General features: G+C 43.7%; 3 protein-coding genes across 6 annotated transcripts in view; 1 reads left to right on the top strand and 2 right to left on the bottom strand.

The window, feature by feature from the left end:
- Positions 1-12400, bottom strand: part of LOC126562971 (eukaryotic translation initiation factor 4E1) — a 436138-nt gene that overhangs the window by 214444 nt on the left and 209294 nt on the right. The window lies entirely within an intron of this gene.
- LOC126563070 (protein lethal(2)essential for life-like) overlaps positions 1-12400 on the top strand; it is a 566897-nt gene that overhangs the window by 128810 nt on the left and 425687 nt on the right. The gene's annotated exons all lie outside the window — the stretch shown is intronic.
- The window catches only part of LOC126561252 (DNA N6-methyl adenine demethylase), a 142438-nt gene that overhangs the window by 23688 nt on the left and 106350 nt on the right, over positions 1-12400 (bottom strand). For 2 of the 4 annotated variants that reach the window (XM_050217213.1, XM_050217210.1), the window contains one exon: positions 7489-7506. The exons of the other annotated variants lie outside the window; for them this stretch is intronic. In XM_050217213.1, coding sequence (XP_050073170.1) covers positions 7489-7506 — 18 coding nt within the window. The remainder of the gene's footprint in view (positions 1-7488; positions 7507-12400) is intronic. 4 annotated transcript variants of the gene reach the window in all.

The following is a 12400-nucleotide window of genomic DNA, read 5'->3' on the forward strand; positions in this document are numbered from 1 at the left end:
CGCATACCCTCCCACTAGGAGAAGAACATTTCCCCCAAAACGGTCACGGTCATGGATGGTTTCCATATCGCAACCAACCCAAAACGCGCGCGGTCCCTTTTAACAGCGAGAGAGAAAAATATGATACGCAAACTACACTCCACCCGAAAAGAAAAACATGAATGGCCGGCCACGACCTTCATTTTCCTATGAGAGGGAGAGAGAGAGCGAGAGAGAGAGAGAGTGAAACCGTATCTATTTATAAAGTTAAGTACATAATCGTCCCCAAAAAACTTGTGTCTGACTTTGGGTCCGGCCGGACGCATCCCGCGGTCCCGGCGCGTTTGTCGTCCAGGGAAAACCGATTTAACGGTCAAAATCGTTCGATCGTTGTTATCCCCGCGGGAACAAAACAAACCATTGGGCCTTCGGTTTTCCATTCTCGTTTGTTTTAGTATATCACCTTCCGACTGCTCGGCGGCACCATTCAAGGGGGAGTACCCCAAGTACTTCGAACTTTCTTGCTTCGAACGGTTTGTCGGTTTGTCGGGAAGGTAGGTTTAAGGCGTTTCTCACCACCTTCTTTGTTTGGGAAAGTTTCTTTTTTTTTTCGCTCCATCAAAGAAAACATACTTTCCGGGAAAAAAGGTTCCCGGGTTTAGGTTTCGACATTTCGCTACCGTAAACCGGCCATAAATGCCAGTCAAAATAAATGCACCGACCTACTAGCGGCCTTTTACTGCACGCCCTTTTTCTTGTTGCTTTGTTTGGCTGAGAGGCTACTACTATCAGCTGTGATTGGGGTTTTAATTCATTCATTCGGTTTTAGAGATTATGAATGAAGGTTTTGGAGGAGGAAATCCGGTGAAAAGCGAATAGAATTATAATGGTGTTCCAGGAAGGATCTGTACAGTGGCAAAATGATATCCTGGTCATGGCACCATCTGTTGCTTGTTTAATTGAGCAATCAACTGAATATTGCTCACTATTTTTGTTCTTCAAATTGTAGAATCGATGGTGTTTTTAGTAGGATCCGTACTGTGACAAAATTGTATCCTGGTCACGGCACCAATTACTATTTGCTTCATTTAGCCGATATGCTGTCTGTTCTTGTTCAGATTTTTTCTCTCTCTCTCTCTCTCTCTCTCTCTCTGTGAATCAGCACGCAATAATTAAAATCGACACGCAAAAACAGCTGATCCAGAAGAGTGTAAGTGAAATCGAGAGCGATCTCTACAATTTCCGACCTTCAACCTTCAGCTGGGAAAAAAAAACAGACAACCGTACCACCTGCTGTTGCAATTGCAATAAACACATGCGATAAATGGATTCCCAACTTCCCTACATCCCAACACGTGTATATTTTAATTGATAACGTACGCAAACACACACATTAAGCGAACACCCTCTGGAGGCTGGGAACCGTTCGAGCTCCACACGCAATACACACGTAGCCGCCCTTCAACGCGTAAAACCACACGGCCAAAATTCACGGCCAAAATTACGGGGCTCAGAACACACATTCTCTCTGCCTCTCGACACACACACACATGCTATCAAATTTAATTCGCAGCTTGTTTTCATTCACAACGCGCCCGATGCGCTGATGCATCGAGCTCGATATATGGGGGAAAACATGGCGGGGGGAGGGGGGTTTTTTACCGGCGTGCATCAGTTATTCTTTACTTTCGAATTTATATTTATATACACATGGCTGCATGCATATTTTAATCTGTTTCCCTTTTGGCTGACCTTGCCACGGGGAAACACGGACACAACGCACGCTGTATGCACCAGCATCATCATCATCACCATCATCATCATATGCTGTGTGGCTGGCGGCAGTTGTCACACCGGACACAACACCAACTTCGGGTGGTTGTCTGCACTTTATTTATTTTCCCTACTGTTTGCTGCTGCTGCTGCTCTGTGTCCTCATTCATTGATACATTTCATTCATACATTCCCTACACCTGATAGGGTTGTGTTTGGGTTTGGATGGGGTGGTAACGAAGGGGTTTTGTGGTTTTTTTTTTTCAATTCCAATGCACAGTACCGTATCACTGGCACAACCGGGGGAACACACTCTCGTTCTCAGGCAGCACACCACCACCCATCCGACTGCAGCAAAAGCAGTACAAACAAATAAAAATCCAAGCGCACGAGCGCTCATCGTGCCGTAGCGTGGCCAGCCACCGCGCAAAACACTCATCGCACGCGATCATCATCATCAGTAGCAACAACAACAACAACACTGGGGAGATTCGATTCGCGGGGACAGAGAATCCAGAACGGGAGAGGTGTATATCGAAAATTGGATTCAAATTGATTGCCACTTCCGCTTTTCGAATCTCCAAACAGCACGCGGACGAGTGGCATGGGGATTGTGTGTTATGCCCGCGCATCATGTCACCTTTTACCACCCACCGGCGTGGTCCCTCCTTCCATTCACCACCTCATCCTACAGCTACAACCACTTGTGTCATACCACACCGAGGTGTGGTGGTAGGTATTTGCATGAAATAATTTCGGATGAGTTTTCATGTCGCGTGCTCGCCCGATTGGCTTGCGGGAGAAATTTACACCACAAAAAGCTCTCCACCACTTCCCACGCCCCTTCGACTCCTTTTTTCGGTTCATTCATACACACACAAACGCGCGCGCGAGATGGAGGGGATGGTAGTGTTGTTATTGTTACCGGGTGGTTTCAGGGGCTTGCTTGCCCCCCCCCCCCCCAAAAAAACCCCCTTTGGAACCATTTTCGGAAAGTGTTAAATGTTATAATCTGATTCACACACCAACACAGCACGATCAACAGATTGTTAAGCACACATAGCATTGGTACGGGGGTACAAAACAGCGTGGGGAAAGGGCGAAACACGCACAGAGACACACATCAAGCCGGCCGATTTCGCGCGCGACCGCGAACGTTTATTTATGGTTGGTATTATCGGTATTTATCGTCGATTGGCGGTCGCCCGATGGAATCGATGATGATGACGACGATGATGCGGATGTTCGTGGGAAAGTGACTCGCAAACGCCTGGGGTGAGGTTTTCGGTACGGAAATCGTACGCCAGCTTCACTCGCAACTACATGCTAATGATGTCACACAGTATCGAGAGCAGTTGATTGGTGATTAAAAGCCTATCATTAACCAGCGAGGTTTCGTGTGATGCTGCCTGTGTACATTGATGTTGTTTAATGAAGGACAGCAAAGTAATGCACTGCAATGCAGGTTTCGTGCGTTGAAAAAGTAGGGTAGGTAATGGGTGTTATTATTGCTGTTACTGATAAGTTATTTTTAAAATTTTCCTCTACAGAGAAACCGCTTTTTGAGGAGCTTCAATTTGAGTTTTGTTGTGCGGTTTGCATACCTGTAGGAGCTAGTAAGAAAATGATCTTCTTTTCGGCTCAACGATTCCCGACAGCCTGCCAACTATACAGTGGCTTATTGGGCTTAGTGATACTACGTAGTCGGGACTGAGGGTCATCACTACGAAGCGAACCACTAGTTAAAAAATAATAGCGTATATTTCGAAATACTATCCCAAGATGCTTCTGTTTCTTCTTGGCTTAACAATCTCGGACTTATTGATACCGCACAGTTTGATATTCAGTCCTCACTATGGGGTTTGAATCCCATTCCTACCATGTTCCGTCGTTCAAAATACTATCTGGTAGCAATAAAAACCTTCACACAAAAAGGAGAAAGTTTTACAATGTGCACAACCAACCGTGTGTCAACAATTTTCACACAATACAAAGGACGTGAATTGGAATAAATACACACGCCTTTCGGGTTCGGGCTTTTGCATTCAAATTGTTCTACAATGTTGTGCCAATAGAGGGTCCCCCAAAAACCCTCAATCAAAATATACACGTAACCGCACGACAATTTAACAGTGCCGATATACCGATACAGCAACGATCAGTGCAATTTCTAAAACACAGCTCGGCAAGAAAAAAAAAAGCCTGAACCAGTATGCAAATATATGCTCTCAATTTATTTCATATGGAGCATATGCTGCCAACGGTCCCGCCAAGCAAGTGGGAGTTGATGCATCCTAACCGCAGCAAACACACACACAAAGAGAAGCCGAATGTCACCACACAACAGCACACCCCCAATTGAGCGTGCTGAAAACTCACCCGTACACCCGGACTAGTGTGAAAAAAAGGGATTTCTCGTCTCTTGACCGTTCCGTTCGGACGTATCAATTGATGATTTGGTGGTTGGGTCCCTTCGAGCGATGACTGCACACCCGTCCATCGGTACATATGTGTTGGGGCTGGGTAGCACAGCAGTAGCTGCAGGAAAATTGGTGTTTCGAAAAAGTGATATACCTAAATGGAATATTGGTCTTCCCGTACCTATCATTCTCATTGCAAAAAAAAACAAAACAAAAAAGTGGTTTCGACGATTAATTGAACCTCTCTTTTTTCCTATGAGCTATGTGGCGTACGTTCCCTTACCGATTGGTTGTCAATCGAAAAATCTAGCATCAGCAGTAGCAGTAGCAGCAACATGACAAGCATCCGTATAGCAAATCATTGGAAAATTGTCATCTCATACCGGCTATTTGATGGGTATCTTTTTTTTTTTTTGTTTCTATTTGACCACCCATTTTTGTTGCTGCCCAAACGGTGATGAGTAATCGTTTTCCGCACCTAGCAATAAAAAAAAACTGCAGCACCGGAACCACCGGGTCGTCGGTGTCGTTGTTTTCTGAGTTCTCTTCTTTTATTGCATTCATCCCTTTGTGTCTCTTGGGGGAGGGGAGGAGGGTCTGGTGCACATAACACGTCTGTGATGTGCAACGTGATGTGTGTATATCATCGTCATCGTTCGGCGACGCAATTACGTTTCTATTTCTGCTCCAAGGTGCAAGCGTGCACTAGTGCTGGAGCCTTGCATCGAACGGGGAAAACCGATTTAACACCCACAATTAGCTTTTCCAGCAGCAAAAAAAAAATGGATTTTTTTCTTCTGTTTAAATTAATTATGAGAAACAGTTCGTCGAGGTTGCATAAGGCGCGAGTCTTTTATATAATTCACCCACTATAAGCTTTAAAATCTAATGATATCTTCTATCCATTGTTTCGAAACAATACATTTAATTTATAGCAAACACTACCCTTCGGCTGCCAATGCATCGCCCCGTACCTTTACACAAACATCACAGAAGCTGCCGCCGAATGCATCCCTGACAGGAGAGATAAACTGACGTCTAACGAACGTACGCTTCTCATCTTTCGGGGGAATAAGTCGGGACACGTTAATTGAAACGTCATTGCTGCCGAACGAAAAACCCTGCACACACCCGAAAACTCAATGGAGGAAGGTTTCTACGTACAAACTAATTAAATTCATGCCCACACAAGCCTCCAACCCTCGTGCTCGGGAACGCACCGAACAAACTCTATTTTCGTTGCAATCAGGCAAAAGGCCGACGACCCAACCACGAGCGAACCTGGGCAGGGAAATTGAATCCTTTATCCTTTTACGCCCGAAGAAACCTGCTAAGGTTCCTCTGCCGTGCAGCAGATCGTGTGCACAGATTGGTGTATATGCACATGAGCTGATGTGGGTGCACTGTTGCTGCACGAGATAAATCAAATTGGATTTAATGTTTTTTTTTTCACCGGGCAAGTTTGGATGCTTGTGTACGAGTGTGTGAAAATCCTATTCTAAAAGGACACCTCCATATATACTAGATGACGAGTACATAATGAAACTATTTCCCTTTCTAACAAAAAAACTCCAAAACAACCAACGCAATAAACGGAAACCCTTATTGAGCAATATTAAAATTATCCAGGACTTCGTGGCTATCCCCGGTTCCGTATGAGCCGGTGGCGACCAAAACATAATCAAAGCTCAATTCGCATCTCGTTAGACGGCTGCTGGCATAGAGGCAAAATTAGAAAACAACAAAAGACAACCCACAACCCCAACAGAGGACCACCAGCAGCAGCAGCAGCAGCAACCACATGCGTTAAAGCTTCGAAAAACACTTCACCGAACACCGGAGGTGCCTGCAGTTCTGTTTAATATTATATTTAGCCTAGCAGTACAACATCCATCCAAAAGATGCACCGAGCTAGATAATGTACACACACACACGCACGAACAGGAAAAGCCATTATTCGATGGCGCTAGGCGCCTTCCCGAAGCAAGGAACGCATCCAGCTGCATCGGAAAGCTACAGTGCTTTGGATCGTCTCCTGCTTCTGACACAGCAGCAGGACAACAACTGGGCGACGCCTGGGACAAAAAAAGGGAAACACGCGAGGAATTTCAATTAACGCGCCAGTCTGCCCGGACATCGGACACTAGAAGCTAGAGAGTCGTCCGACAGCATCCGCACGGTAAGATGTGCGCCCACAGGTCGGTGGCGCCGGTGTGTTTCGTTGCAGTCATGCTGAACGTATAATTTAAAAGCACAAGCGCATAACGCATCAAGCAGCAGAAACGGGAATTTATGCGTGTACGCATCCGGCTAGGCTCGAGAGCATAGTTTTCGGGTGCGAAAACCTTCCGACACAGGCACACGGATACATTTATATCCCCAACAAGAGGATGTTGGGAAAATCGTATCTCGAACGAATGTACTTTCATTTTCCCAAAACGTTCTTCTCCCCAACAGGCAGTGTTGTCTGCCTGTCCTAAAAGCCAATGAATGTGTCCAACCTAGACACTAGGGATATAAACTTTCGCAACACGCCGTATTGGACCTCTGGTTGCCATTTGTTGCGGGGTGCGGTGCACACCTTCAGAAACACTCACCGAAAAACAGCCAGACACAAACCTTACTGCCGGGCGCCCGGTTCGGTGAGAGGAATTTTCAGATTATGATTTTTCTTTTGAACTGAAAATTTATGCTACCGTCGTTAGATTGCTGCTTCGTTTCGAAATGCTTATTGCCATACGATACGAGATCGTGATTTAAATTATTTATTGAAACTCACACACACACACACACACACACACACACACAGGCAGTGTGAGGCTGGCCGGTTGTGCCGGTGCAGCAGTGCATTAGAGAAAGGCTAGAGCATCATCTGTGCGCTGGGCATGATGCACTCTCTTAAATATTCGATTGCATATTAGCTTCCTCGTTGGTGGTTTGAAATGAAGCAATAAACTGTACTTGTATGCATAAGCATTTTTAAGGACCCGGTCGCCGAATGGACCATGCTGAGTGGTAAAATAATTTTCAACTTCCATCCCGAAGCAATCCGGAAGATATATGTATTTAAATTACTCTTGTTATTTGAGCTTTTGCATTTGAAAATTTTTTGTACGTAATATTTACAAATTGAAATTGAATCTACTTCTCCACAGAGGAGGATTTTCCAAGAAAATGGCATAGCTAAATTTGATTGGAATGTTTCCAAGAAGCTTGCCTTTTGATGTTCGCCTTTTACTTACAGTACCGACCGTTTTCTAGCATGCGTTGTAATTATAAATAAATATGAAGGGAGGAGAATTCATCGCCCACTAACCGATTTCTTGTCGCTTACCTGAAAAGGGAAGAAAAGAGAAAAGGAAACCATTAGTACATTGTTCAAATTCAAGGTGGAAAAGAAACAATCATTCTGCAAGTACAACCAAACCACTGTGCTCGAACGCTCATCTTTACGCTCACAACAAATTAATGAATGAAAACCGTAATCCGCGATTGTAACGTAAAAAAGAATATCTTAAAATGCTCCACCAGAAGGAGCAACGACCCCATTTGCTGTTGTTTGGAGAAAAAAAAAGACGAACCAACAAACTTCAGCCAGGGCGGCCTGTTTAGGTGTTAACGAAATTCTTCTGCCGCCATCAGCAACTTTCTTTCTCGATCAGGGGGGAGATGGGTTGGAAAATAAGGGATGATTGTAAGGAATTTATTTCACGCACACCATACACTTCTGCCATCCGGGCGGGCACGCACAGCACAAGTAACAATTTGCAAAAAGGAGGCCAAACTTTCTAGACAACCTTTTTCCCGCTCCAACCCCCCACACCCACAGAATTCGCACAACAACATTACGCCCACCACTTCCCTCCCCATTTTGGGAAAGCTGTTTCTGGGAAAGGACCCAGCACGAGGGACGGAAGCCTCCCGGTGGAGTGTTTTTGAAGTGTGTTTTGATTTTTCACGCCTTCACTTAAACGACGCGCTGGAAAAACCACATCCTTTCTTGGCCGGGGCACCCCGGGTTTTGTAGAAAGTTTGCTCCCAAGCTGCTGGATGCTGATTTATTTATATCCTCGCTTTACGCGTCCCGGTGTCGTGTTTAATTGTCTAATCGTGAGCCTTTAAAAGAATTAACCACCTTCAACAGCAGAGATTGGTGCAGAGTGTTTGCGCGGGAAGAAGTAAAGTGGGGAACTTTTTTGGTGGGAAAATTCCCCATTAATTAGTACTTGCGCACTGTTTGTCCTCAAATTGCTTGAGTTCTTTATTTTATTTCGAATTTCTTCTTTGTTTTTTTAAATTCTTCTAATGTAACTAATTACCTTTTAAAGCTTCTTTTTCACTGAGACAATAAATAGACAATAAAAGAAAATTCTTCAAGTAAAAAAAAAGAAAACAATCAATAAGTGTTCGAAACGAATTCCAGCCACAGTTTATAACCCTCTCTTCTAGCACACGTACATTCATTGATTTTCTTAACGAAAAAACTTGGCCCTAACACACACCCGAATTCCGGTAGCCGGTCAAACGGTGGCGTAATTAAACAATTAAGAAAACGCTTCACTCGCAAAGGATCACGATCGAGAAACAGTCGATTTTATTGCACACCACAATCATCTTACCGCCGAGAAAGAGCCAATAAACACGACCATCATTAGGGCAGGAGCTTTGAGAAACCAAACGACGGGGGGAAAAACGATTCAAGCTCGCGGAAACACATAAAAATAGGCAAAAAAACAAAGATCAACAGCACTAGCCCAAGCCGATAAGCTTAGTGCTTTGCTAGCGGAGACAAGTTTTGTTTGGGATTAGGAGGGTAGTTCCAAGAAATTCCAAACAATCACCCCCAAAAACTTCCAACGGAGGCTCCTTCGTCCGGTTGTGGAGAAATACGATGGGGAGAAAAAATAGCACAAACAAAACTATTTGATGGTGATGACGGAGGAAAAACAAATGGAAAACTAAATCCAAGAAACACGCACACACATAAGCAGCAATACAGAAGGTACTAAGTGGCACTTGCGTGAGCCCTTGCCGCATGTTTCTGGTGATAATAAAATTTAATTGTGTAAAATAAATTGCCCCTACCCTGAGTCAAGAAGGGGAAACATTGTGTTTTTGTCAACCATTTTAAGAGAAGTACCCACAAAACAAAAAACCACTAAGCGATGTAAAATTTACTTAAGGGGTTTGTGCCTAAAATTCATTATTTCAACTTAAAATACTCTCTTCTTCTCGCAAAACAATAAAGCAAGAAAATCTTCTAATCATTTCTCGTACAAAACAGACACACGGACACTTTATCATCCAGAACATTCCTGCCAGAATTTGCAGAATTTGAACTGTCCTGTCCTGCTCCACTCGGGACGCTCGTTCGAGCGAGGAATCCATCAAAAAGAATCTTCTTTTGCCCAATGCCGCCGCCCCAAGAAGGAAGAGCAATGGACCATTATAAAAGATATTTTCTTATGGTGGGTCATTTTCTCCGTCGTCTTCGTCGTCGTCATCGTCGTCGTCGTTCTTGGAGCACACACACGCACACACTCGCACACCTTGAAGGTATGCCATTATGCAGCCCTCAGGTAACCACCGAACAATGGGCAAGGCAAGAAAGGAGTGTTGGATGTTGGGGTAAAATATACTAATAAATTTGGTAATAAATTTTAGCTTCCACCACTCATATTTAACTTTCCGCTCGGGGTTTCCTTTTCCATTCCGAGCGCTACTCCACGGCCAAACCTCCGGCCCACCTGCACCCACCACCCGTTTGCCGCGCTATTCAACACTTTCCTTTTCATGTGTATGCGTATGCGCCTTGAAGCAGCATAAATCATCTTGATTAAAGCATATAAATCATAATCCATCTCTCGTTTTCGCTTCCTCTTGCTAGCGACTTCTTCTCAGCAGTTTTACAGCTTCTTTCGGAGCCCATTCCGAGCCAGAAAGATGGGTTCTTATCACCGTGAAAGAAGCATTTTTTTTCTAATGGAGAAAATGAACACTTCTGCAATGGAGGACGCGCATAAAGCCGGAAAATTGTCATTGGAAAAATTTGGAATGGAAATTTCGGTATGCCCTTCCGTAAGGAGAGGAAGCCCAAACTTGTAATCAAAAAGGATGATGACTTTATGAGCGAAACATGCTGACACGGTTTACTTAAGAAGTGTGCGCACATACGCAAAGATAGAAATAAGAAACAGATCAATCAAAAATACCTTTTTCCCATACGAGGACGTTCTCTACCAAACACACACGCGACACACGCACAGACCACTATCGGAATCTGAAAATATCAATAAATTCTCACATTTTTCTTCACTCCCTTGGCGGCATTCTGGCGGCGGCGGCGGCGGCGGCATCGATTGCCCTCCTCCGGCCGTTTCTTTCTTTTCGGTTTCTTCTTTTTTCGATTAATGAATCTTCTCTAACACAAAGAAGTATAAAAAATATATACATATCCTCTTCATGCAGACACACAATCTCCCTTCTGATTCTTCTCTTTTTTCCCGATTTCTTCTCGCTTTTCACATTTCCTTATTCTTTAATTTCGAAACACCCTTTTTCTTCATTCGCCAAACTTTGCTTGCACATTTATATTTATTGCTTCCCTGTGTGCTTCGTTGTTGTAATTTTCTTCTTCTTTCTTCCCTTTTTCTTCATTGCAAAATTGCTGCCTTTTCTCTTATCAACTCTTGTTCCCAGTTTCGTTGCGCAACTTCTCTTTTCGCTTTTCGCCGCTCCGCACGGAACGTTGGACAATTTATTCCACAGACAGGGCAGACATTTATTATCATCACGAAATCGCGGTTGCAGCATCTTCGCTTTTCCTTCACCATTTTCTTTTTCTTCTCTTCCCAGTGTGTGTGTGTGTGTGTGTTTGGTACTGTGTCCTGTGAACGATTAAATTCTTCTTTTGCATGTTGGATGTCTTTTTTTTTCGCGTGAGTGTGTTTCATTGAACGGCATTATGCATGGGAGGGAAAATTATGTACGCGCACACATGTAAGCCGTTTTTCCCGCCACGCCACAAACGCCAGCAGGAACCGCAAAAATCGATCGCAATTGTGCACACACGTTTAATGTGATTTTCTTCTTCGCTTTCATCGTTTTTTGCTGTTGTTTTGCAACCTTTACATGTTTTTTTAGTTCTTCTGTGTTTTGATGTTTTTATGTTGTTTTCTTATTACAATATGAAGCATTTTAAATGCCAAAATTGTTTTAATACTTGTTGAATTTTACAGTTAAAAAAATTTAATTAAACGATTTGCTTCACTTCACACTGTTTTTCACACAATTTCAGTCGTATTCGCTGTCTTACTACTTCTCCTTTGTGTTGCACTTTTTATAGCTTTCAGTTGGATGCATATCCGTACCACCGAATTCATTTTGGCTGCCTGCCACAACCGCCTCCACCGTTTCTGTTTTCTCATTCCCAAACTTTACTACCGGCCATGGTCGTCGTTGTCGTTATTGTCGTCGTCAAGAGTTATTATCATTTTTATGTTTTATTTAACATAATTAAATTTTTCGCTATCTCGATTCTGGCGATCGTCGGCGAGGACAGCAATCGAGGAAGATCTAAATTAATGGCGCAGCCAACATAAGGCTACAACAAAAAAAAAAAAAAAACGCCACATTAAGAAAAGAGAACGACAAAACGAATGTCGTACCTCGGGAGGGCAAGGTGGACAAATTCCGCACACGAAAGCGAAACCAAATTCAGGGCCGGCGAATGAATATTCTGTCTCTCTGTTTTCGGTTGCGGTTCGGCAACATTTAATTTAATGATTCTCTTCGTGCCGTGTGTTTCGTGTCCCAAAGACTCAGAATTGTCCTCAAATTTGAGTTTGCTTGCTTTAGGCTTGCGGCAAAGTGTTCTTGCTTATTGGGCGACGAAATTTTACCCACTGATGTATCAAACAAAATGCACCACAGACGGGGACTTTCTGTCTCTGTACAAATGACAAGTTAAAGCTTGTTTTCCTTTACACTTTTGGGACGGGTTTCATAAAAAGAAAAACACAATAATGTTGATTTGTGCAACGAATAATTTTACACTTGTTGCACTCTACTTGCGCCGAGGGTTCGAATGACTCTTCATTTCTTTCCCTGCTGTCATTAAACGTGCGCTAATTGAGTTACCTCTGAATTGATGACGGACGCCCATGCCGTTGAGGTGTCGCTTCACGGCCTTTTTTTTGAAATTATTAAATCAATCCAAAGGTTTCATT

Source organism: Anopheles maculipalpis, chromosome 3RL, assembly GCF_943734695.1.
Source record: "Anopheles maculipalpis chromosome 3RL, idAnoMacuDA_375_x, whole genome shotgun sequence".
In the NCBI taxonomy this organism is placed as follows: Eukaryota; Metazoa; Arthropoda; class Insecta; order Diptera; family Culicidae; genus Anopheles; species Anopheles maculipalpis.